Source organism: Sphaerodactylus townsendi, linkage group LG08 (genome assembly GCF_021028975.2).
Source record: "Sphaerodactylus townsendi isolate TG3544 linkage group LG08, MPM_Stown_v2.3, whole genome shotgun sequence".
In the NCBI taxonomy this organism is placed as follows: domain Eukaryota; kingdom Metazoa; phylum Chordata; class Lepidosauria; order Squamata; family Sphaerodactylidae; genus Sphaerodactylus; species Sphaerodactylus townsendi.
Window position 1 is genome coordinate 14,483,328 of NC_059432.1, and position 27,092 is coordinate 14,510,419.

General features: G+C 48.8%; 1 protein-coding gene across 1 annotated transcript; it reads left to right on the forward strand.

The window, feature by feature from the left end:
* Window positions 1-428: 428 nt before the first annotated feature.
* On the forward strand, window positions 429-22,143 carry GHITM (growth hormone inducible transmembrane protein). The gene is given in 10 exon segments (XM_048506858.1): window positions 429-693; window positions 3,881-4,036; window positions 6,838-6,937; window positions 8,110-8,221; window positions 9,451-9,454; window positions 17,121-17,229; window positions 17,900-17,981; window positions 17,983-18,086; window positions 18,394-18,565; window positions 21,853-22,143. Coding segments are annotated over 9 exon segments (900 nt in total). The 5' UTR covers window positions 429-693; window positions 3,881-3,904; the 3' UTR covers window positions 21,938-22,143.
* Window positions 22,144-27,092: the final 4,949 nt, after the last annotated feature.

Consider the following 27,092-nt stretch of genomic DNA (forward strand, 5'->3'; position numbering starts at 1 on the left):
GCCCTTTGGGGGGGGGGGCAGCTTTGCACGCTTGCTCGGGAGTAGACTCCACTTGATGCTTCAAAGGGCGCAGTTGGGGGGCGTGATTAGACTCCGCAGACAGCAGCCCGTGCAGTGACGCTGCAGAGGATTTGGTACCTAAAGGAAAAATGTTCTTGGTGTCCTGGACTCACAGAATTTGACTCATCGCGTGAATCCTCAAAAGACTCATCGCGTGAATCCTCAAACTCCCGACACGTTTCGGCATTGACCACATTCAAAATGGCCGGTGGCCTTTCCCCGTGCCCAAAAGAAAGATGGATGCCTTCTCCGGAAGCTTCCGCGCAAAAAAAGTCCCACCCACCGGAACTTTTTCCGCCCTCACTCAAGATGGACGCCGGAAAGCTTCGCGAGTTGGGACTTGGAGGGGGTCACGTGAGCGGCGAGGATTCGAGAGCGGGGCACGTGACGCGCTCGGGGCCAGAACGTTTGCTGGGGGTTGACGCAAGAGGCCCGCGGAGAGGTGAGTCGGGGGTCGGCACCGGAAGGGCGCGCTTCTAGGGTGCGAGTTCCTGTGGGGCGCTGCCCCTCGCCCTTCCCCTCCGTGGGGGAGCCCAAACGGAGCATGGTGCTTGCTGCGTCATTAGAGGGACAGTTTCCTCCCTACTTTCTCTGGCTGACTCCCCCCAGTCAGGTAGTTAGGTAAATAGAAAGGTGAGTAGCTAGGTATGTAGGTTGATACATTGAGTGGGTTTTTATCTGGCCTTTTCTTCCGAGGAGCTCAATGCGGCGTGCCTCGTTCCTCCCCCCTCCATATTATCCTCGCAACAACCCTGCGAGGTAGGCAGCGACTAGCCCAAGGGCATTTCATGGCCGGCCAGGCAGGATTTAAGCTGGTTTTCCCCAGACCCTGATTTGGCATCCTAACTCCTGCCTGTGTCATTTCTTACTGCGGCTCTTCTTGTTTCCAGAAAGCGAAAGGGATTGGGAGACTTTAGTGGTGCAGAATAAATTAATAATAATAATAATAATAATAATAATAATAATAATAATAATAATAAATACATAATAAAAATTAATGAATGGTGTTTCTATTGTTGAAGGCTTTGGGGGCCAGAATCAACAGAGCGTTGTGGGTTTTGGCCATGGTCTGAAGGTTTGGGTTCCTAATGCATTTGTGGACTTTGAAACGTGAAACTACCAGACCACAGCCATGCAGCCTGGAAAACCCACAAAAGTCACGTATTTTCGGGGTGCGACAGTCTGAATGATTGAGGGGTTATAATGGTGGGTTACTGGTTGGGGATACCCTGGCCAGGCCACGCTCACCAAGTCAGATCTCAGAAAGGTCAGCCCTGGTTAGTGTCTGGATAGGGGACTACCGGAAAAGTACAGTTTGCCATAACAAGACCATCTGCAAACATCACTTGCTTTGAAGACTCTGGGGCTTGACGAAATTTAGCTGGGCACACATTTGTTTATTCTTGTATATGTGTAGTACAGTCTGTTTTTTTGTTGGAATTCCACTTGGCTATGAAACGTGCTGGTTGACCTTGGACAAGTTGCCCTCTTTCTCAGACTAACCTAGTTTATCAGGTTGTTGTGAGGTTAAAATAGGCCTGAGAAGACTGAGAGGTGTTCTTGGTTCCTTGGAGGAAGACAATGATAAAAACATACCAGATAACGTGTGTGTTTTTTTCTTGTTTCTGCTGTGTGTGTGCTAATATGGGTTCTATTAGTTATTGTATTTTGCGATATTGTTATTAGTCACCCTCGATAACTCTTCTTTTTGAGAACGTAGCATTAAAATATCCATAACCTTTTCTAAAATATATGTACATTTTAGTACCATATTTCCCTTATTTTGGTCTACGGCCATAATAAAAATTGGTTGATAAATACAGCTTAATTCAAAGCTCATTCTTTACAGAAATGATTCTTCCTAAGGTGGCAGTTGTAATGCAGCCATCAAAAATGACTAAAATTTAAAATATATTTATGCTGGTTTGAAGAAATTAATGAGGATCTACATGGGAGTGTAAGAATTGTGTCCCTTAACGCCGCAGTAATAGATTTCTGGTTATATTGTACAACTGTTGGACCGTGATTCTACTAATGTTATGGTCTTGATATTAAGAAGTGGCGTAAATCTGTATTAAGTTTATTTAGCTCATCTCTTTAGTTTATTTCATTTGCTTCATTTCGTTGCCCCTAAACTAGCTTCTTGCATATCGCATGCTTTATGACATCACCTAACTGTGACTCAGCATTTCTTTGCTGCTAAGGATATCTCAACAGTGGGCCCTGTAGTGCAAAACATTGCTCTTTCTTGCATCATACACCAGTAACTATTTTTACTTGATTTGAAGGTTTTGGATAAACTTAAAAATATTAACGTTGACAAGGCAAATAGGGCGCTTGGTAGTGCTTGTCCCCTGAATGAATTGTCTTTTTAAAAAACCTAATAAAAACAATTAAAAAGAGAGAGAGAAACTAAAAATAAGTACGCTTTTTTAAAATTGAGAAAAAAAAAACCCAAAGTAAACTCTGGGATCAATTTCTAGGCCAGGATAATTGTTGCAAAATGTTTCCAAATAAAAATTGTTCCTTTGTAGTCACTGTCCGTCAACTTGTGGAAAATAAATAAAAATATTCAATAGATTGTAGCAGTGCAGAAATAACTGAATGGTTTTCTGTAGAAAATAATATATTAAATCACACTGTTTAAGGCCACGGATCAAGTGCACAAATTATCTTTTCTTCCCGCACTTCTGTGGAAGTTATTTCCTAGAGCAGGGGTAGGGAACCTTTAACACTCAAAGAGCCATTTGGACCCATTTTCCATGGGAAAAGAAAACACTTGGAGCCGCAAATAATTTTTGACATTTAAAATAAAGATAACACTGTTTATACTGGTTTTTTTAACCTTTTACTCCGCTCATTCTGAGAAGCGCATGGATGCGGCAAGGATGGGGCCAGCGGGTCGGCCTCGCCGGCCGCCGGGAAAGCGCCCGCCCCGCTCCAACAGGGCAGGCGAGAGGGGAAGCCTGTGGCACAGCCCAGCCAGCCGCGGGCAATTCGTGCGGGCAGGGCGGGCAATTGCAGGGCGGGCAAGGATGGGGCCAGCGGCTCGGCTCGTGGAGCCGCAGTGTGAGGGCAGAAGAGCCGCATGCGGCTCTCGAGCCGCAGGTTCCCTACCCCTGTCCTAGAGCTTATTCACCGGTGTGTGTGTGTGTGTGTGTGTGTGTGTGTGTCCTTGATTGAAGCTCTGACTGCTACAAGTGCTGTGTTTAATGGAATTAATTCTGTTGCTTCCCATTTCTTTTCCTTCTCAAAATAAAATGAGAGCAAACAGGAGATTGCTAAGAACATGTCAGTCTGGAGGAGGCGTGCGAGGGGATATTAACATTCTCAGATGAATACATTAGAAGTGAACTGGGATGCAGGTTATGTTTTAGATGTTGTTTGCTTTTTAGGGCCATAAGTTAGCGTCAGAGTGCTCTATTGGATGCAGAACGTTTCAAGTTTAGTCTCTCTAATCCGGGGGTCTGCAACATGTGGCTCTCCAGATGTTCATGGACTACAATTCCCATCAGCCCCTGCCAGCATAACCAATGCTGTCAGGGGCTGATGGGAATTGTAGTCCATGAACATCTGGAGAGCCACACGTTGCAGACCCCTGCTCTAATATCATGGTCCTATGTTTGAACAAGCAGCATTGAGAGCTTCAAGGACTGCTGACCTCCAAAGGAGGCCTTTCCAGTCCAGAAGGACCTTGGGTGCCAAGCAGCTTGCGAGGAGCTACTGCTGTTATTCTCTGTTGTTTCCATAGTTGCGGATCTGTTCTTGGTGGTGTTGTTGTCCCTATGAGATCATCACTTTGGCTTTCACGTCGTTACAGAGTCTGCCCTTGCCTGCCGCCGCCATGTTTGCAGCGAGGTTGGTGTGCCTTCGGGCGCTCCCATCCCGAAGTCTACGCCCAGCACTCACTCCCATTTCACCAGCCTGGAGGAGTTCCGCTCTGAAGACGAACCTGTCTCTCTCTCAGCCTTATCAGGTAATCACTATTTGTCTTATAAAGGTCTGCATGTATCCAGAGCATAGGTGTCAAACTTGCGGCCGTCCAGATGTTATGGACTACAGCTCCCATCATCCCCTGCCAGCATGCTGTGATCCAAAGGACGGCATGAATCAACTGCTTTTTAAAATACATATATATGATCAATTGAACTCAACTGACAGCCTAAAATGTCTTTCAGCATATGGGTAGGAACTGGGCCCGTCTCTAGCCCTTCCGCCTAAACTAGAGCGGAAAGAAGCTACCTTGTATGTGGCTAAACCCAAGTGTGATAGTACAGTGGTTTTATGCCTGCGTAATGTGACTTAGGTATCAGTAGCAAAGTCAGGACCATCTTTGCTTTCACTGTTTTCACTTCCCTGCACGTGAACCTCTGCTGGTTTGAGAATGACTTCCCTTTGAGATACACTGTATCAGTGGCATAGTGGCTAAGAGCAGGTGCACTCTGATCTGGAGGAACCGGGTTTGATTCCCTGCTCTGCCGCTTGAGTTGTGGAGGCTTATCTGGGGAATTCAGATTAGTCTGTGCACTCCCACCCACACCAGCTGGGTGACCTTGGGCTAGTCACAGTTCTTCTGAGCTCTCTCAGCCCCACCCACCTCACAGGGTGTTTGTTGTGAGGGGGGAAGGGCAAGGAGATTATAAGCCCCTTTGAGTCTCCTGCAGGAGAGAAAGGGGGGAATATAAATCTAAACTCTTCTTCTTCTAAATGGAGTTAGACGAATGGCGATCCCTGCCAATCGCAAGGGTTTTCCCACCTGAGCAATGCAAGGATAGGGGAAGATGGCACAGCGAGATGGACAAGTAGCACAGAGAGAGAAAATGTTCAGGATTTTGAAGCTATGACACACACTTCTTATTTTTTTAAGAGACATTTTTCTTGATAGGATGGACTTCCATGCTCCTTAATGTTATGAGATTAGTTAGGGAGAATCTCAGAAAGATTATCCCCCCCCCCCAAAAAAAAAATCAGTTGGGGTGAATCTAAAGAATTATGAGTGAAATAGGTAGGGGCTGCAGCTCAGTGCCGGATCATCTGCTTGGAACGATCTCTGGCATCTCCTCGCCAAAGGACGAGGTAACGGGGGATGTGAAAGACTTCTGGCTGAGGCCCTGGACAGCCACCACCATCCTAGGTAGACAGTGTTGGCCTCAGCAGACCAAGGGACTGACTCAACATGAGGACGCTTCAGGTCTTAATGTGAAAACATGGTGTAGCAGTTAACAGTGATGGGCTCTAATCTGGAGAATCCAGTTCTATTCGTCACTCCTCCGCATGAAGCCTGCTGGGTTAGTCCAGGGGTCTGCAACCTGCGGTTCTCCAGATGTTCGTGGACTACAAATCCCAACAGCCCCTGCTGGGGGCTGCTGGGAATTGTAGTCCATGAACATCTGGAGACCCACAGGTTGCAGACCCCTGGGTTAGTCACAGTTCAGACTAGTCACCGTTTTCTCAGAACTCTCTCAGCCCCACCTATTTCACAAGGTGTCTGTAGTGACGGGAAGAGAAGGCGATCGTAAGCTGCTTGAAGACTCCTTAAAGGTCAAGAAAAAGTGGGGGGGTTAAAATGCCCCTCTTCTTTCTCCTAGTTCCCATTTCCTCCCATTTTCATTGCCACCAGCTGAACAGCTGCTACTGAGGATCAGGGGGTGTTTAATAGGATGGGATTTGGGGAGGGGGGAGACTCTCATGGAGAGTGAGAAACCTGTGGAAAGCATCTCCATCCCTAGGGCCTGAAAAGGGTACCTTCTTCTTGAAACGGCTCCTTGTCTTTTCTGTTTGGGAATTGGTTTTCTTTGTTGGTTTTCTTTACTACTTCCTGCACTTGCAACAAAACACCCTCTCAGAAAGTTTGGCTTCCCACTCTGCTCTCCTGGTGTTGTTCACTTGGTTGTTTATGTTTACTTTTTTTTTTTTTATTTATTTATTTATTTATTTATTTATTTATTTATTTATTTATTTATGGGTTTTGTATACCGCCCTATCCCCGAAGGGCACAACATAATTTCCTCACACAGCATATACAAACAAAACCCCATTAAAATTAGATTAAATTAAAACACAGCGGTAATTAATAAAGATGGCGTCAGTAGTAAAACCCCAGTTAAAACCCTCCCAGAGAGGGGGGAAACAAAGCTGGAAAGTGGGTCCTTCAGATGGCAAGGCACTCCACGTCGGAGGAATAAGTAAAAGGGGCACCTCAATCAGCGGCTGGACACTCCAAAAGCCCGGTGGAACAACTCAGTCTTACAGGCCCTGTGGAATTCACCCGAAGATCCGGCACTTGGAGAGGCCCGGACAGCTGGAGGGGAGAGTAAGTTCCACCAGGCAGGGGCCATGAGCTGAGAAGAGCTCTAGCCCGAGTGGGAGAGCTAAAGCCCAGCCAGTCATTGAGGGGCCAGGGAACCACTAGCAAATTGGCCTCTGCCGAAGCGCAGAGGCTGGAGTAGGGGACATATAGGGTAATACGGTTCCCTGAGAGGTAGTACGAGGGTCCCAGGCCGCGTAAGGCCTTGAAGGTCAATACCCACACCTTGAAGATGATTCGGAACTCAACTGGGAGCCAGTGCAGGCGGCGCAACACAGGTTGGATGTGATCGCGGAAGGCGTCGCCTGTGAGCAAGCGAGCCGCCGCATGCTGGACCAGCTTCAACTTCCGGATCAAAAGCAAGGGAAGGCCCGTGTAGAGCGAGTTACAATAGTCTAACCTGGAGGTGACCGGTTACTTTATGGCAACATAGAGCTCACTGTTCTTCCTTCAATTTTGGCTGTGTCCAGGGATATGCTACCAGAGCCAGGATGGGTTTGCGCCGTGGAAAAACCGGTCAAGAAATGAAGGAAGCGGCTTTTGAACCTGCCATGGAAAAAGTCTTCAAAGGTATGCTTGTGCATGTGTGTGCATGTTCTCTCTCACACATTGTCTTTGTGCCACTTGCAGCGTGGTGTAGTGATTAAGAGCAGGTGGACTCTAATCTGGAGAACCAAGTTTGATTCCCTGCTTCTCCACCTGAGTGGCGGACTCTTTATTTGGCAAACCCGATTTGTTTCCCTGCTCCTACATTCCTGCTGGGTGACCTTGGGCTAGTCACAGCTCTCCCAATTCTTAAGCTAGTCGCAGCTCTCCCAAACCCTTCCTACCTCAGATGTCTGGTGGGGAGAGAAAAGGGGAGGAGTTTGTAAGCTCGTTTGGGTCTCTTTACAGGAGAGAAAGGGGAGGGGTATAAATCCAAACTCTTCTTTTGTAGTTGAAGGGCAGAGAAAATTCCGTCGGCATGGATTAAGATCAAGGCCCTAACCTGGTGAAACACTTTCTGCAGGGCCTGTAAGATGGACCTGTTCTGCCAGGCCTACAACTAAGGGCAACAACGGGATTTTCAACTTGACTGGCCTAATCCAGCTCACCCCATAGCTGCTAACCTGCTGCTGCGTCTCCTTTGCTGTAAACTACATGCAGTGTCCTGCATTGCTCCTGGGGCTCTGGAGAAGGAGGGGGGAGGGGATGACAGGGTCCCCTCTGGCTTAGTATCAAGAGGCTGAAGAGTCTCAGAGCTAGATCCTGGCTGGGGAATCTCAGAGCTTGGACCTGACTGGATCCCAGCCTGAATTCTCTGCCTGAGCCTCTGGACCTGGTCCTGCAGGATCTACTGACTGCTCAGGCTCTGCGTTTATACACGAGTATATACACGACCAAAACTGTCCCCTCTTCATCTGAGTCTTCCTCCCAAGGGGTCCCCAGCCAGACAAGACTGAGTCATAACACCTTTAAGGCATATAGAGGGCTTTCTGATGGCGGGCTTTTAAAAAATTTTCTTTTTGCATTTTTTGCTCCTCCTCCTGTCAGAAAGCCCTCTTGGAAGTGGTGGGGTGGCACTCCAGCGGTGCTACGTCTTGCCGTTGAGGGTTTCGGATGAGGCTGCCCATTACTCAGTCATTTGTTACGTTGGGAAAATGTGAAAGTAGAAAAACTGTATTAATTTAATTTTCAACTGAATTAAACTGAAGAGGGTCGAACAATGTAAGAAAACGTAACTATTGATTTCTCTTCACCAGTTGATCAGATGGGAAGATGGCTCGTTGCCGGCGGTGCCGTTGTCGGTCTCGGGGCTCTTTGTTATTATGGTCTGGGTCTGTCTAGCGAAATTGGAGCCATCGACAAAGCTGTGTAAGCAAAATGCCTGAAACGTTTGATAACTTTTTAAGTTTCGAGGGGAGGAGACAGATGGCGGAGGAATAAGCAGGAGCCCCACAGGTCTATATTTACAGGGGTGTGTTACAAGTGTGTCCTGTCAGGGTTGTGAGTCTGTGACACATACATCTCCCCCTCTGTTACCGACATTGACCTTTAGGATGGGAAGAGGAAGATGACCAACCAAAGAAAAACTCTGGGGAAAACAATTGCAACAATTGTTCTGCATTTTTCAAGTCAAGATGGGAAAAGATCCAGTATTGGAAATGACCGTACTCAGCTTACTGTCACTTTGAGATAGAGCTTTTTACTACAGGTGGATGTACAGTGGGTTGGCTTTTACTGCTGTGCTAACTGGGATCAGAAGCTTGTGTGCTTACTGTACTATCTGTTGTGGACTTTTCAGATTGTGTGACCTGGTAGTTTTAGCTTCTAAGGCAGGAGTCTGCAACCTGTGGCTCTCCAGATGTTCATGGACTACAATTCCCATCAGCCCCTGCCAGCATGACCAATTCTATGGGAATTGTAGTCCATGAACATCTGGAGAGCCGTTGCAGACCCCTATTCTAAGGTTTCGCCTGTATCTGTAGGTGGCATCTTCAGAGACGTATCTGGCCACCCCACTCTGGATTAGGCTGTTAGAATGCTAGAAGCTTGGGGGGGGGGGCAGTCATTTTCTTTATATACTGTATATACTCGTGTATAAGTCTACTTTTTCAGCACATTTTTAATGCTGAAAAAGCTCCCCTCGACTTCTATTTGGGTCATTAAATTTTTGTGTGTGTTTTTACTTTGCCGGCCAGCAGGGGGCGCAGTTTTTATGCTAGCAGCACCAAAATTTCAGGGGTTTTCAGGAGACTCTCCTGATGATATCAGCCAAGTTTGGTGAAGTTTGGTTCAGGGGATCCAAAGTTATGGACCCCCCAAAGGAGGTGCTCCCATTCCCCATTGTTTTCAATGGGAGCTAATAGTAGATGGGACTATCTTTGTTGTAGTAATGCACTGCTGACCCAGCAGCACCGTGGTAGAACGTTGGAACGCCAACGGACCTACGGCCTTCTGGTCGCACCGCACCCCCACTCCTCATCCCCCTATGAGTCACGGGTCATGAACTATCTGGCTCAGTCACCGGGCGCAGGGACAATGGTCTTGCCCCCAGGTGAGGATTAGGCTCAGACAGCTTTACAGCTCCTCTCCGCACATAGCCGGGTGAGATCATGCATCACCTGCTGCTCTCCCGACCTCCCGCCTCCCGCTCTCCCGGAACTCCCCCCGGTCCTCCCTCCTACACGCCCTTGATAGAATAACAATAAAGATTGCCAGGAACCAGCACGCGGGAGACTTCGCTGGGAACCACGGACCTCCAGACTTAGCTACTGTACGATCTCCACCAGATGTTATCTCAGCGTCTCGTCTCGTTCTTACGCTGACCACGTGGGTCGACTACAAGCTGGTGCCGAAACCCGGGAATCCTCGAACCTCCACCCTGCTCACCGTCGCCTGGGGAAGGGCCGCGATACCGAAGTCCGCTGGATCGGCGCATCCAGGGACCACCGTTTCGGTATCGCCTGTCCTCTGGATCGGCGCATCCAGAGACACGCGTCCTAGGACACTCTCTCGTCCGACGGAACACCGGTGAGTATGGGAGCTTGCAAAAGCAGGGCTTATGACAAGCACGTTGACGAACTGAAAGCGTTAACGAAATGCGGCAGGGTCCCCGTAAAGAGAAGGGAGCTGCGCAAATTGGTTGAGGAGATTGAAGCTCAGTGTCCATGGTACCCAGAGGGGGGGACATTGAATCTTAAGGACTGGGAAAACATCGGGCGCACTCTTCGCACAGAGCCTCGCGCGCCGATGTCGCTGCTACTGACGTGGAGACAATGTTTTGTCGCCATCAGCCTGCAGACCTATGGCTCCCTTGCTGTAGGCCGCCCTCCCTTCGATCTTTCACCTTCAATTTCAACCCCGGAATTTTCTCTATCCACTGGGGTGAATACCTGTCCCTCCTTCACCCACCCCCCCCTTGCTCCTTCACCCATTTCCAGAGCTCTCCAGCGGCTCCAGCCGCCCCCTCCCCCTCCTCTTCCTTCATTTTCCGAAGTCCCTGCACCTCCGTCAGCCCCACGTCCTGGCGCGGGTTTTAAAACTCTGCGCAGAGCGTGTGGCCACGATCTGCAGAAGAAAGAAACCCTGGCGGGAAGGCGATGCCGAGATCCTTGCATTGTGCCCCGTCCACTTCACAGATACTGAGGGGGAGGGTGGCATCATTCGGCGGGTTAGCCGAGTACCGTACTTTAAGAAGCTATAACATCCTCACTGGAAGCTCCATAAAGCTGATGCGAGACGTAGGAATCACTAAGCCCCCCCCCTCATTACGAGAGGGGCATGCCTGGAGGCAATCGTGAGGAATCACCTAATGGTTCCGGACGACTGGAAACCACACCTTTACGCGCATGCTCCTGGAGCCTAGCCACAATTTGTGATCTGGGAAAGCGAGTTCCGCCAGCAATGCATCAGCAGGGGAGCAGCCTCCGGCGGCGCCTACACAGCAGCTCAACTTTACGGTTTCGATGCTTTACGTAACCCTAACGATCAGATTGTCCTGCCTAGAGGCCACCCCTTCACGATTGCAGCCTCACAGGTGCTTCTATAAGGCGTTTATCAAAGTCCCCAATGCCGGCCAGCCAACCCAGAGTTTCTCCTCCATCAGGCAAAAACCCCAAGAGCCCACTATGCGGAGGTTTGTGAACAGGCTCCAGGAAGCGCTCAAGAGGCAGGTAGATAGCGAAGGGGCCCAAAGCAGGCTCCTCATGCGCTACCTACCATAAAGAGCACGCCTCCACGCAGTGCCATGGGGCAATCACGGGCCTGGGCAAAAATCCTGAACTGGCCGACATGCTTAAGGCTTGCCAGGACATCGGATCCTCCAGCCGCAAGCTAGCCTCCCTGGCCGCAGCACTCTCTGCAGTGGGAGGCAGCCTCAGGATGACTGCTTTAACTGCGGCAGACCCGGTTTACTTCCGAAGGGAGTGTAGGCAGCCCGGTGGGGGGGCCTACAACCCCGATGGAGGAGGGTCCTCCCCCAGGAGGAGAAGGCCACCTAAAACCCGGTGCCCACGTTGCCAGAAAGGCTTCCACTGGAGAAACGACTGCCCGTCGGGAAGCTCCCGCCCGGGCGTCTCCCCCGCCCAGGACCAAGGAGGAGAATACTAGAGCAGACCCAAACACCAAGGCCCCTGCCAAAACCACCCCCCTCGCGTGGCATCTCGCTCGCATGCACCCAGCCGATCTCCTTTAAGTTCCCCCACGGGGTTCTTGTGGCCCCAACCCAGTATGGCAGAGGCCCATCCCTACCGGGACTATTGGGCTGGTGCTGCCAAAGGCCTCTGCCGCTGAACAGGGACTGTTCATACGTCCCCGGAGTGTGTCGACTCCACGCACCCAAGGACCAATACATCTCCAAGTCTGGACAAACATCCCACAGGAGTTGCCTGCCGGAGCCAGCTGCGCATCAGTTGGTCTCTTGCCCCATGCGCTGCCAGCTGCCGACCCAATAAAGGCTACAAGCCCAACCTTGGCCAACATGGAGCAGCCTACACCACACCCATTCATGGCAGCGGTGGAGACGCATCTCCGGGGAGCTCCCGCCCATACCTGGAGCTTTCGCCATAGAAGGAGGATGTAAGTTCAAGGGCCACAATTGGACACCGGCGCTGATATTACCGTCATCAGAGCAGCCAGGTGGCCCAACCAATTAGCCGACCGAGACTTGCCCTTTTATCTAGGGGTGGGGGGGAGACAAACCGCGAGGCAGAGCATCCGCCAGCTCCCGGTCCAACAGCCCAGGGCTCGAGTGACAGCTCTGTGAGTCCGCCATATCGTTTTAGACATCCATGTCAATCTCTGGGGAAGGGACCTCATGAGTCGGGTTAAAAAGACTCTGGTCTGGGGTGGGTAAAGCCGTCACAGATCATTGATCCCAATAAGTGCCTTCCGAAAATTACTTTCCTAATTTCCGTGAAGAAAACTGCTTCCCTCTCCCCTCCTCTTCTCTTTCTGTTTTTCGACCAGTAGAGGCGGGAGGGGCCAATTGGCTGGCTGGCCCCCCCTGGATTTAAAATCTGGGCCCGTCCTGATACCGCAGCACTGTGTCAGGACAGGCCCCAGTGTACAAAGGGGCTGCCGCCATTATGCCCCTACTCCCCACACCCGTTTGGGTTATGGCTATGCCCAGCGCCTAGCAGCTTTGTAATTACCACGTTAAAGGCCAGGAGCTCAGCCGATACCGCTGCATATAGAGGCCGTCTCACCGGTGACAATTCCCCAAGATAATTCGATCAAAATTTTTTAGCACCATCCAGCTTCCTGCATTTAGCCACCAAGGTCACGGTAGGGTGCAACTCCCTTACAAAGAACCCCCCCCCTCTTTTTTTCCTTTGTGTGTGCGAGGAATCTGCCTCCTAATGGCAATTTGGCTTCATTCCCCGGATGCACACATCCCCCCAAAAGGCGCTTCCAAAGCCCCCTTTGTGGTACTGATTAAGCATACGTACCCTAATCCCCCCAGGACCCGCCTGTTCCCTCCCCCCTCGAGGCACCGGTTCATCGCCTAGCTGTACCCTAGTGACGCTCTGAAGCCAATTCCCACCAGGGTGGCCTACCTCCACTACCCTCCCTGTCAAACAACTAAAGAAAGAGGTAGTAAGCGGCCCCCAGGAGAATTACAGTAAAAGCAACCTTCACAGGCTGCAAAACAAGCCTTCTTATATTATATACTAAACTCTAAACCCGGTCCCGACCTCCCGCCATCCCGGCTCTAGGGCAGACACAGGGACCCGGCCCCCCCCCCATAACCTGGGAAAAGGGGGTGTGTTTCAGTCCCTCTTCACCACAGGTCCCTGTGGACTCCGATTCGCCATGACAGGCCAACCCAGGGAATGGCGGCCGGCGGAAACCAGCCCCATCCCGGAGATGGACCACATCCCTCTAAAGGATCCATGGCCAGCGGTCTCAACAGGGACACCGTCCTTAGCGCCCAAAGACCCGAATGACCTGGGGAGGCGTCCGGCGACCACCAGCCAAGCCCTAGAGCTGCTGTGCCAGTGAGACCACCCCGAGACACCCGAGGAACCTCTGTGCAGCTCTGCTGCGATCATCACCGCCAACTCGGCTGGCCCACCATCCCTGCCTGCTCTACTTGCCTCCTGCCGATGGCGATCGGCCACCCCCCTGACGAGCTTTCACCAGACCAACATCTGGGGAGCAGTTTGCTGCCGCTGCCACCCAGCGTCATCTTTCTGCCTGGGCCGGAGTACCTGGGAGTGGGGAGCCTGCTAAGCTCCTGCCTGCTCCCCGATCTACCAAAGCACCCGGAGACTTCATAGCGGAGTCTGGGCAAGCCCCTTCATGAATACCTCATCCATCAGATACTCTATGAGCGCCGACTGGGGACCCGTCGTCCAAACCCTCCCGGCTGGCGCTCTCTCCCTTGTCACCAAGACTGTCGCTAACCACGAATCTAACACCTGCGCCCGCATCACCGGCGCAGCCAAACGGGGAACCGACCCGGGCCCATTCGTCGGCTCGGCCAATTGGAACTGCACACACATGGAGGACATTCCCCCCGTGTTCGGAAACATCCTGCTCCCCAGGGGCTGGTTCTGGACCTGCGGGGAGAGAACGTTTAATTACATTCCCGCCCGACTCCCTGCCGGAACTCTTTGTTGCCTCAGTCGCCTCACCATCGTTCTACCCCAGGCTCCACCCCGGGAGCCCGGACGCCGCCGCCGCCGCTCCGCTCTGCCTTTCGACCCCTCCTGTCGGAGCGACGCGGTCGCCCTCTCCGAAGCGGAGTTCGTCTCCCTCGCGACTTCCCTAGTGGGAGTCCCCGGACTCGCTTCTTACAATGCTAAGACTATTGGCTGGCTGGCCTGTGCCCTTGCGAAGTCCATCAACTCTACCTCCACCGCTCTGGATGCCCTGGCCTCCGAGCAGCAGGAACTTCGTCAAGCGACCCTAGACAATCGTGCCGCTATTGATTACTTATTGTTATTACATCACCAAGGTTGTGAGAATGTACATAATATGTGTTGTTTTAATCTTTCTGATAATTCCCAATTGATTCATATGAAAGTACGTGAGCTGCAAGAAGTTGTATCTAATCTGAAGTATGATGTTTTACCCCATTGGTGGTCAGCCCTCTGGAGCTGGCTGCCGGGAGGATGGTTGAGTGCTATTGTACAGCTCTGCATTGGTTTAATTGTGTGCCTCGTTATCGGATCTTGTTTCGTTCAATGTGTGTCTAATATTGCCTGTAACGTGTGTAAGAAGCCCCTCGAATTTCCCTTACCCCGCAACCAAGTTCTAATGTTACACAAGCAGCTCGGTCAGCTTGACCAGACGGCGGAGGAGACAAGCGTCCCTTTAAATCGCCCCTTAGCATTTCGGTCCCCCTTTTCTAAAATGTAAAAAAGGAGGAGATGTAGTAATGCACTGCTGACCCAGCAGCACCGTAGTAGAACGTTGGGACGCCAACGGACCTACGGCCTTCTGGTCGCACCGCACCCCCACTCCTCATCCCCCTATGAGTCACGGGTCATGAACTATCTGGCTCAGTCACCGGGCGCAGGGACAATGGTCTTGCCCCCAGGTGAGGATTAGGCTCAGACGCTTACGCTCCTCTCCGCACGTAGCCAGGTGAGATCATGCATCACATGATGATCTCCCGACCTCCCGTCTCCCGCTCTCCCGGAACTCCCCCCGGTCCTCCCTCCTACACGCCCCGTCTTTAAAATTTGATTCTAGTGCCAAATAATAATAGAACCAATTTGGTTTAGTGTACTGGTATAATATATTTTTTTAAAAAAATACAGTTAAAAGTAATAAAATGGGAATAAATTAGCACTTTAAAATGGTTGTCAGGTATAGAGCTACCGCACGTGTAGTATGAGCATTGTAATTGTGGCTGTGTGGGAAACAGGAAATTCAGGGAAGACTAAACGGTTCAGAAATTCTATTTATTTGATCATTAGACCGCTCCCTCTGCCCCCCCCCCCCCCCACGCAGGTTAGGAGTGGTTTGCAACATTAGTTCCCATATAAAATACAACAAAATAACATAACAAAATGCTCAGGATTCCATCATGGCGCCCTAAAAATAAAATGAAACCCAGCGAAGGCTGGGATAGTTAGGTTAAACGTATTCCTACTTCATTGATCTTAAAACAACCAAAAAGAAAGGGGAAGGGGGGCATCTATGATGAATAGATACTGCTGCTGTCCTCAAACATAGACCTGGCAAAACTGTTCTGTATTACAGGGCCTGTGGAACCGTGATAGATCCTGCGGGTCTCCTTTGACGGAGCGTTCCACTCTGGGCAAGGAATCAGTTTTTCTGACTAGAATTGCGCCTCTTATGGCTGCAAACCTTTGCCTGCTCATTTAGGAGCGAGTCCCATTGAACTTGTCCTGAACAAACATGCATAAGGCTTTGCCGGGTGTGATTTACACCACCCGTAAGTCCTTAGTGGGAATGCTGTTCTTGGTGTGTTAGGATTTCTGCAGTGGCATTTAGTCAAAAGGGGTATACTTGGGGCTGGTTCTCACTTTGCAGTCTTGGGGTACATTTGCAAGTATGATGTGCATTTAAATCATCTGGCAACCATTTATTAGTTTATAACAGTGATGGCGAACCTTTTTGAGGCTGAGTGCCCAAATTGCAACCCAAAACCCACTTATTTATCGCAAAGTGCCAACACGGCAATTTAACCTGAATACTGAGGTTTTAGTTTAGAAAAACGGTTGGCTCTGGGGCGTATGTTACTCGGGAGTAAGCTTGGTGGTAGTTGGTGGCTTTGCTTTGAAGCAGCCGTGCAACTCTTCCAATGGGTGAATCACGACCCTAGGAGGGTTTACTCAGAAACAAGCCCCATTGCCAAGCTTACTCCCAGGTAAAGGAACACACTTTAGTTCTTCGCATGAAAATCAGTGGGGTTTAACAGCGCTTAACAGGGTTACCTACACTGCTTCCCCAAAACTAGGTCTTAGGTTTAATAATGTCATGTCGAGCCCAGCGGGCGGGCCTTCGGAAATGTGGGGGGGGGGGGGGGGGTGACTGCGCGTGCCCACAGAGAGGGCTCTGAGTGCCACCTCTGGCACCCGTGCCATAGGTTCGCCACCACTGGTTTATAAGCTCATGTTGATTGATATTAATACTACTTCAGTGAAAATGATTTATCTGTATGACCTTTAAGAAGAGTCAGCATTTTCATTGAAAAAGTGTAATGTAGATGAGCAGAGCCCTATTTTGGAAATGCAGGAATCCTACAGGTGTGAGAAATTAGCTGTAGTGATGTAGTGTAGTGATGGTTGGAGGAAGGGGAATGTCAGGATTGGGTGTGAGATCTGAAATAGTGTGCATCGGCGAATGCTTGTAATTTTCGTTGTGCATGCACAATGACAATAAATGCTTATTATTATTAGACTGCTCAGAGGTCCCTTCCGCACATGCAGAATGATCCACTTTCAGTGGACTTTGCAGCCGGATTTTACTGTGCGAAATAGCAAAATCCACTTGCAAACAGGTGTGAAAAGTGGATTGAAAGTGCATTATTCTGCATGTGCGGAAGGGGCCCAAGTCAAGTATACTCTCGGTCACAAAGTCTACTCCCGAGGAAGTGCGGACAGGCCCCAAGTGATTATCATTGGTGACCCTCAACTACCAAACAACACAAGCCTAAATGGAGTGAATACCCTTCAAAATCAGTTGGTTTCAAAGGCTGTACCGCTTCTTAGGACTGCATCGTAAAAACCCTCACCGGCAAGCAGGGGACGGCAGGATGATTTGCATATTGTAAAAATAATCCTGTTTTGTGCAGGCAATCGGTGCGACCTTTGCAGCAATGATTGGGGCCGGCATGTTGGTGAGGTCGATTGATTACGAGAGCAGCCCTGGGCCGAAGCACCTTGCTTGGATGCTGCATGCAGGTACGTGGCTTTTGATTTTTCTGTGCCACAGTTTTTATTTGATTGCTGAAGATGGATATTGGTAGTCACTTAAAAGGTAATTAGGAACGCTTACTGCAGTGTACCATCTTAATCGCTCATGGATGCCAACTTCCCATGTTAAACCTGTTGCAGTGAGCTGGAAGCTATTTGACAGCACTTAACACTCACACACATATTGCGTGTGATTCTGTGCAAAATTCTACCTGCATTAGAGCTCTTGTGCAAGCAGCAGTGCACGGAAAAGGCCACAGTAGGACATCTTGGAGGCTAGTCACAGCTTCTCGGAGATCTCTCAGCCCCACCTACCTCACAGGGTGTTTGTTGTGAAGGGCAAGGAGGTTGTCAGCCCCTTTGAGTCTCCTGCAGGAGAGAAAGGGGGGATATAAATCCAAACTCTTCTTCTTCTTGCCCTCAGTTCAAGTATATGTGGGGTGTTTGAATGGGCTGTTCGTGACTGCGATTGGTCCTTTCTCCCGCCACTGAGAATCGGCAGGAACTGGTGGATTCTGGGAAACGTAGTCCTGACACAAAGCACAGTTGAGTGTATACTCTGAGATCGCTGCAACTCATGAACCGGACTATAGTCACTTGAGTTTTTTCAAAGCACCCTTTTCATTTTCAAGCCCTCAACTTCTCTTTCTTCACATAGGCGTTATGGGCGCAGTGGTGGCTCCTCTGACTCTTCTGGGCGGCCCCCTGCTCATCCGAGCCGCTTGGTACCGGCAGAATGCGTGGACCTCATCGGACGGTGGCCATGTGTGCGCCAAGCGAGAAGTTTCTGAACATGGGAGCGCCCTTGGGCGTCGGCTTTGGCCTTGTCCTCGCCTCTTCTCTTGGTAAGTAGAATCATGTCATATTACAACAGGGTTCCTCAACCAGGTGCCCCCCAAGCACCGTTCCTGACTTCCACCAGTTGGTCATAGAAGGAGACGAGACGAGGGGAGCTCGTGGGCTTTGGTCCAGCAGGATTTCTGATTGGCCATTGGAAAGTTGATCGATTTTGCAGATTTTTAAAAAGAAGTTTCCGTATCAGCTGATGCCACAGCACAAGACTATGCATGATTCAAGTTAATATAATATGTGAAGGTGCTATAATTTAGGTTCATTCAGTCCTTTTGATGGCTTCCTTGTTTGTTTGTTCAGGATCCATGTTCTTTCCCCCAACATCTGTCTTTGGGGCCGGCCTGTACTCTGTCGCTGTTTACGGCGGACTGGTCCTTTTTAGCATGTTCCTGCTCTATGACACCCAGAAGGTTATCAAGCGTGCAGAGACTCAACCACTGTATGGTGTTCAGAAGTATGATCCCATAAACTCGTAAGTATTTTTCTCATGGGCACTCTAACTCCCGTTTAATAGTATGTTGCCATAAACACATAGAACGTCTTCAGCTGAATTCCAGCGTCACGGAGTACAAGAAAGTGAGGTTTGTATTTTTTTTTCAGAACTGGTATGTTGTATTTCAAAAATGTTTCCTGATATCCTGAGAAAACTAAGTGCAAGGATGCAAGACTGTTAAGCGGGATTTCCTTTCTGCCCACTTTTTCGAGGCAGCTTCTTGCTTCGAAGGGAGTATTTCTCGGAATTTGGAAGGAGCTTCTTGGAAAGAGTTTGGGTGATGCCATTGGAAGGGGAAAAAGGAAGCGCTTGCGCAAACATCTTTACAATGATTTATGCCAGTATTTGATATTTTTACTTGGGATTTTATCTTTGCCTTCAGATTGACTTTGTGCCGAAATGCTCATTGACAAACTCCATGATTACAGAACCTGACCCTTCTGAAGTATGAAGGGGTTTTTGGGGAAGCTACCTTCATTGCTTCCCCCACGCACGCACCCTTCTTTTTCTCTCTCCAAAAGCTGGGGACCCCTGTTACCTGGCTTGTCCATTTCTGCCCTGGAACATTTATTATCCATGTCATTAAAACTGCACTACCTCTGCTGGGACCCTCCTTGATCTGAGATTGCAAATGCCTTAGCAGACCAGGTGCTCGGGAGCAACAGCAGCAGCAGAAGGCCTTTGCTTTCGCATCCTGCACGTGAGCTCCCAAAGGCACCTGGTGGGCCACTGCGAGTAGCAGAGAGCTGGACTAGATGGACTTTGGTCTGATCCAGCAGGCTCTTTCTTATGTTCTTACATCCATATCGATTTTAGCATTTTTAAGATTCTAAATGGCGCCTATCAACTGAAAGTTACATGGAGACCCAAGCTGGCAAGAAGGAATAATGTAAGGACAACCGAATCTGCAGTCTCCGAAGACATGAATAAAAGTAGAACTCAGAAGCAAAAGGATAAGGGTAGGGAGGCAGCTATGCTGTAACCATCACTGCCTCCACCATCGGCCACGTGTGCCATGACCCCAGCCAGTTGTAGTGTCTGGTGTCTTGGAAACATTTTGGCACAGGGCAACAAAGCCTTCCATGTGCGCGCCCCATGGTTGAACCAGGCTTTCCCTAAATCCTGTCCCCTCCGTCCTGCTCTGGGGTAAAGTGCCTTTGGGGGGGCCGGACTGTCATGACCCCAGCCAATGTAGCTTGGGCCCTACCATGCTGTTTGTTAGAGTTTCTTCTCATGCTTTCGGCCTGAGAAAGAAAGTTATTACCGTATATACTCGAGTATAAGTCGACTTTTTCAGCACATTTTTAATGCTGAAAAAGCCCCCCTCAGCTTATACTTGAGTATATACGGTAATTCCAAGATGGCTGCCAGAGCTGTGGAGAAAGGAGATCACACCAGGTGTGGCAGAAGCACATTTTGCCTGCATCCAACTTTGAGTATTAAATTCACCATTCCATTTTGTGTTTTTATGTAAAGCTAGGCTTTTAAATCCTCCAGCTTTGATAAAGCCACAGTCTTTGCAATTAGAGTTCTTCCATTAGCTTTGAATGCCGTGTTAGGTATTACTCTGTGCCTTGAAATTTGTGTCCTGACAGGCAAGGCATCCTCTTGGAGAAAGATTCCATTGCACTTGTAGCTGCTGCATTTCCCACCCTAGACTTATACTCGAGTCAATAAGTTTCCCAATTTTTTGTGGTAAAATTAGGTGCCTCGACTTATATTCGGGTTGACTTATACTCGAGTATAAGTGAGCCAGCTGCCAGGAATTGGAGGATTGGGGGGGGGGGGGAGAGGAGAGAAAGACACACACATTCCAAAGGCAGATCACATGTCACGCATGTGATCTGCCTTTGGAATGTGTGTGTCTTTCTCTCCTCCTCCTCCCCCCCCCCAATCCTCCAATTCCTGGCAGCTGGCTCACTTGAGGTGGGAGGGAGAGGGGAAAAAGGGGAACCGCTGGGAGCATATCATTGGTGTCTTGTGAAAAGCTGACCAGTTCAGACCATTTTTAAAGTTACGTGCCTATTAGGCTTGCTATCAATAAAGCAAGGATTCTGTTACCAACATATTGGTTCCTGTTATTCGAGCGAGACTGGAATGTGACAGTGTGTGTCCTGCTCTTTGATAAGGCAACATTCCCCAGATCTAGAGAAAAGGGAGAGGGGACAGTTTGCTCTCCTCCTGAAGTTCAACTCCTCCAAAATTGCACGCTTTGCTGGAAGATCATGTTGAAGCAGCGGATTTACTCGGAGTAGACCATCTTGTAGGACGCAACGTAGACAAGAACTGATAGACACACAGTCACCAGTGCAGTTCTATTTATTGCTATCTACTAGCAAAGTGTTTCGCCAGACCACAGGTGTTTTTAGGCACACATCACACTGCTGTCTGTGCTAACTATATACAAAAGTGGTACCAATCAGGTGCCCTCACCTGATCAGGTTTGCACACGGTACAAGCTGTGCACTCGGTACTAATCTGCACACGGCACCTGTTAGAAGGAGGGTCCAGCTGTCATTTAGATTTTGCTCATCTAAACATTTACACATGTTCTGACAGATCATCTGATCAATTTCTGAGTAGCGCAGGACTGAGCCGGGGAAGTCCAGTCCTTCCTTATCAATATGCTACATCGTGCCTGTTTATGCTTCCAGCAGGAGGCTGGCAGACTGGATAGATTTTTAAAAATTGCCTTAAAGTCACAGCTGACTTAGAGTGACCCCTGCTATGATTTTCAAGGCGAGAGAGGTAGTTTGATTCCTCTCTGTTGCAACTCTAGTATGCCTACATGGTCTCCAGTCCAGATCCGGATTAAGACCGACCCTCTTAGCTTCTGACACCTCACGAGCAGAGGCTTGCCTAGGCATTCTAAGATTTACATTTCACTCTCAAGTCTTAACTTCAGTTGACCATCACTATGTGTTTCAGGCTTATAAATAGCCACTCACCTGGTTGTCCGTGTTGGGGGGGAGGGGGGGAGAGACACTAGTGGAGGCAACCAGTCACGAAAACTCCCCCCCCCCACACCAAAAAAAGTTGTTCTAGTGATGTAGGCAACTTCATTAATAATGTTTTGGCAGCCAATTTGCAAAGCTCTGGCAATCTAATTGACTCTTGCCACTGGCAGTGTGGTTTCCGGGCTGTATGGCCGTGTTCTAGAAGCATGTCAGCTCCGTTATTGCTGTCGGATTTGCTTGATGACCTGAAATCTCAATAAAGGCTGTTGGTTTCAATGATCCCATATGTTTCTTCTTCTCACCTTCCAGGTGCATGGGCATTTACATGGACACCCTCAACATCTTTATCAGAGTGGCTGCCATTCTTGGCGGCGGCGGCAGCAGGAGGAAGTAAATAGCAACTTGACCGGTCATCCGATGCTTTGGTGTATCTGCTTAGTGCATAGTAGCGAATAAAAGTATCGTCGTGTACAAGCAGCAGTCTTGGAGAAGTCGGATCTTCCCATCACTTCAGTACGATCACTCAGACATTTCCGATATAATGTGACTTGACTCTTGGTTTCCTGTTTCAACTTAAATAAATAAAAAGTGGCAACTGGGTGGCTGCATTATCAAACAATTGCTTCTTCCCAATTCTGGGATTTTAGTACGAAGAAAGAAGTTCATTTCAGTATGTATATATCTGTAAGTTTTGTTCCCCCCTTTCGGGAAAAGGAAGATTGATGTTATACTATAATCTTAACAGCGTTCAAAGGGGGGGCCACTGTATTCAAACCAACCTGAGTTTCAACAATAGTTAATCCAGAACAGGCGACTCATTTGCGCTGGAATGTGTAAGCGGTGACACGTCTACTCCCATAATTGGAGATAAAATAAGTTAGCTGAAAAATTAGGATCCCAAAGCAATAATTGGTGGAACTCTCTTTGCATTTTAGCAAAAACGAAGGGGACTTCAAAGCAAGACATTTGGGCTGCTGTTGCCAATTAATGAAGCGCAACAATCTTTGACATGCCAGAAGAGATGGTGAATTGACCTCACTAAACTAGGAATGGTGGAGACAAGCTACTAACAGAATAGCATTGAAATTAACAATACAAAGGGAAAATGAATTGGGAATTTCTTCTCAACATCCAACCGTGTGGGCTTCCTTACCGGGGCGCCCAGTTTCTAAATGAAAAGTTTTACGTTGTGGTGTTGAGAAAAACATTTAAGCGTTTGCAGTATTTATAAGCGAAGGCAGAGGTCTGCAACCTGCAGCTCTCCAGATGTTCATGGACTACAAATCCCATCAGCCCCTGCCAATTGGCCATGCTGGCAGGGGCTGATGGGAATTGTAGTCCACGAACATCTGGAGAGCCGCAGGTTGTAGACCCCTGAAAAAAAATGATGCGGGTGAGACACAGAAAGTGATTTGGGTAGTCGTCGGGGCTGCCATGTTACAGCAATTCTGCCTCTCTGTTTTCCCTTTCACTTGGGAAACTTAACCATGCTTGTAACAGTTTTAAAACAATAAAAGACCTCGGCCAGCATTTGGTGGGACTTGTTTTCTCTGATGTTTATCCTGTCCAAAGCTCTGGCAAGGTGCTTCATGGGGATTTGAGGTTGGGGATAAAATCCAAAAGGTCTGGAATGAAATGGGAGGAACTAGTGTTGGACGTAGCAATGTCCAACATGCAAAAGAAATGTGAGAAGAAGACCCAGAAGGAGGGAGGCCAGATCAGGCTGTAAGGTTAGTGACCCTTTTGTGTCACCCATTGCCTGTCCTTAGACTGATACTCTTAGGTCTAATGTCCTGGTCCCTGGAGGTTAGTATGAGAGACTCTTCCTAGCTGCCAAGTTAGCAGCATGTTATCTTTCCTATCATAAATGTAGTTCAAAGAGGAGAGCCAGCAGAGTGTAGTGATTAGGAGTAGTGAACTCTTAACCTGGAGAACCAGGTTTGAGCCCCCACTCCTACTTTCACTCTTATCTGGTAAACTGATTTGTTTCCCTGCTCCCACACATGAAGCCTGCTGGGTGACCTTGGGCTAGTCGCAGTTCTCTCCGAGCTCTCTCAGCCCCATCGACCTCACAAGGTGCCTGTTGTGGGGAGAGGAAGGACAGAGTTTGTAAGGGGCTTTGAGATTCCTTACAGGAGAGAAAGACGGGGTAGAAATTCAACCTCCTTACCTAGACGTTTATGACTTCCTTGCCTTATTTCTACCTGCTTTTGTTTCACCGGTGCTCCACAAATGCTCAGTTTTGAAGGTGTGAGGAAGTTAATCATCAACTGCAGATTGCAGTGCAGGAATTTGATTATTTAGCACTAATAAATGCTCTGATCTAGCCCAGACAGTGTAAGTTTGGAGTAACTTCCTGCTTTCAAGTAATTTATCTGGATCTTATCTACTATAACTGTGCTGTTTGCCCAGGTGTGTACGTTTGTGCATGTTTGTCCAATGAATCCGCGCACTCAGTTCTGCCCCAGGTAATGTCTTGGGGTTTATTTTATAACATTTAATAACCCGCGCTTTCCGAGCGAACGCCAGGTTCAGGGCAGCTTACCCACATTCTAATTAAAATGTTCAACACATACGATCTAATAAAATTGCTTCAAGCATTAGCTAATTAAATATAATAAAACACAATCCAGTGGTAAGATAGGGACTATCAGGTGTCCAAAACCTCGATATAGCCTGAAAAATTTCTCATTCGACTGTTCTGTCATACATCTAATAATTAACTAACGGCATGAGGAAGAGGGTAATGCAGAAAAAGTTGGGAGGCCGGCAGGATGGATTGGACGTATGAGTTGCCTTAACCCAGGAGTGTCCAACTCGGGCACTTCAGATGTTCATGAACTACAATTCCCATCAGCCCCTGCTGACATGGCCAGGGGCTGATGGGAATTGTAGTCCATGAACATCTGACGCGCCAAGAGCCCAATGGAACGCTGCAGGCCCTACAAAACTGGTTCAGATCCCATAGGGACTTGGTCTCAGCTGACAGAGTTCTACAAGACAAAGGAGCTTATAGTGGACTATAGAAGGAATAGCTCAGAAATTCAGCCCTTGACTATAAATGGAGATCAAGTAGAGCGGGTGGCTAGTTTTAAATGTCTGGGCGTTATGATTAAAGAGGACTTGACCTGGGGCGTTCAGACTGCCACGGTGGCTAAGAAGGCCCAGCAAAGACTGTACTGAGACTTTTAAGGAAACAACAACTGAATGGAAAACTGGTGTCCTTTTACCGCTGTGCTATAGAGAGTGTCTTAACCTACTGTATCTGTGTATGGTTCTCCAGTTGCACAGTGGCAGATAGGAAGGCGCTCCAAAGGGTGATCACTACTGCACAGAGGATTATCGGCTGCCCTCTCCCCTCCTTGGAAGAACTCTATCATTCCCGAAGCCTAAAGAAAGCCCAAAATATTCTGAGAGACCCGTCTCATCCAGCACACTCTCTTTTTGAACTGTTACCATCCGGCAGACGATACAGGTCTATCAAAACTAGGACAAAGAGGCTTAGAGACAGCTTCTACTCTAGAGCTGTGGCTAGGCTGAATTCCGCGGCTTCGTGCTGGTGTGTTTGGGGCTGTGTAGGGATGGGTGGAGGAAGGGGAAAGTGAGGATGGGGTATGAGTCTGAAATTGTGTGCATCGAGGAATGCTGCTGTAAATTTCGTTGTGCGTGCACAATGACAATAAATGCTTACTAGGCTTGAGCTAGGGCTGCAAAAGGTGGGATCTGAGGATCACCCTGTATTACATCTCATTTCCAGATTACAGAGATCAGTTCCTCTGGAGCAAATGCTGCTTTGGAGAGCAAACTCCATAGCACCGTACCCCACTGAGGTCCCTGTCTTCCTCAGGCTCCATCCCAAAATCTCCAGGGGTTTCTCAACCTTGAACCGGCAGCCCTAGAGCAGTAGGACCACGGCACTTCATGGAACCCGACAAAATCAAATCGTACTTGCTCATCCCAAGAGTCCGGAGCTGAACAGTCAGAGCAGCAGTGGCGTAGTGGCTAAGAGCAGGTGCATTCTGATCTGGAGGAACCGGGTTTGATTCCCCGCTCTGCCGCCTGAGCTGTGGAGGCTTATCTGGGGAATTCAGATTAGCCCGTGCACTCCCACACACGCCAGCTGGGTGACCTTGGGCTAGTCACAGCTTTTCGACGCTCTCTCAGCCCCACCCACCTCACAGGGTGTTTGTTGTGAGGGGAGAAGGGAAAGGAGATTGTCAGCCCCTCTGAGTCTCCTACAGGAGAGAAAGGGGGGATATAAATCCAAACTCCTCTTCTTCTTCCTGTAGGTTGGGTTTCTATTTTGGCAGATGCCCAACTTTTTGATACTTGAGTACCTGTTAGCTGTTTGCTTTTGCTGCTGAACAGTTCAAAGGGCAAATCTCTTCCCCACCTTGACGTGCAATAGAACGAGCCTTTTACTGAAGGTGAACAAAGGGAACTAGTCACGCAGCCTGCAAACTGCAACCAGCTCGGGGAAACCATGAAGCTCTTGAACCTGTTCGGCTTGCTGTTCGTCTTGACTCTCTGCCTTGGGATCTTTGCGGCTGAAGGTGCAGGTAAGCCGTAAGCCCAAGTCGGACTGAATAACCCGACAATAGCTTCGTTGACATAAGAACGTCCTCGGAACGCAGGTCCAACAGATCTAAAAGTCTGTTTCCCGCACTGGCCGCTTGGAATTCAACCCAGGTGAAAAGCGTTCACACCCCCTCAGGCTCCAAAAGACTATTCCAGGGGTCTGCAACCTGTGGCTCTCCAGATGTTCATGGACTCAAATTCCCACCAGCCCCTGATGGGATTCCCAATTGGCCATGCTGGCAGGGGATGATGGGATTTGTAGTCCATGCAAAAAAGCCAAATTGTGTGTAACGTATATGACAGAGGAACAAGACAGCGCGTCACACACTGAGGATGGAGGACCAATATATTTAATAAATGTATTTTTATATATTATAATTGTCCAGTTACTAAATCCAATGATTGTACATCCAGTTTTTTGAAAAACAAGTAAAATATTTTTTTTCAACAACAGAAGTTCATTTTTGAGATATATAATCCATATCTTCAATATCTACTGAACGAAAATAGTTCATTTTTTCAATATCTTTAGGATGATTATATTCCATATAGAAAGTACTTCCCAAACGACTCGCGCGTTTTTAAGTACGTTTTCACTGTAGTCTTCCTCAGGAGAAGCAGTTCTTTCAGGACCAAGGTAGAGTGTATGCAGCCATTTGGGTTTGTGTGTCAGCTCTGTTGAGAGACAAAAGACCTGTGCATGGCAAATGAAGGAATAATTTTTCCTGAAAGAATTGTGTTTCCTGAGGTGTAGGCCAGACCAGGCAGGCGACGAAATGGCCTCCCACAACCTCCAAGACACCTTATGGGACTCCTGTCAATGGGGAGGCAGGAAAGCAGGCCTCTCTTTCTCCCAAAAGGATCCACCCCGATGGTAACCCACCAGCTGTGACAAAGGGAACAATACAACACAGGCGAACAGCTGTACATCAATCTGAACTGTCTACAAAGAGGATGGGATAAAGTGTCCA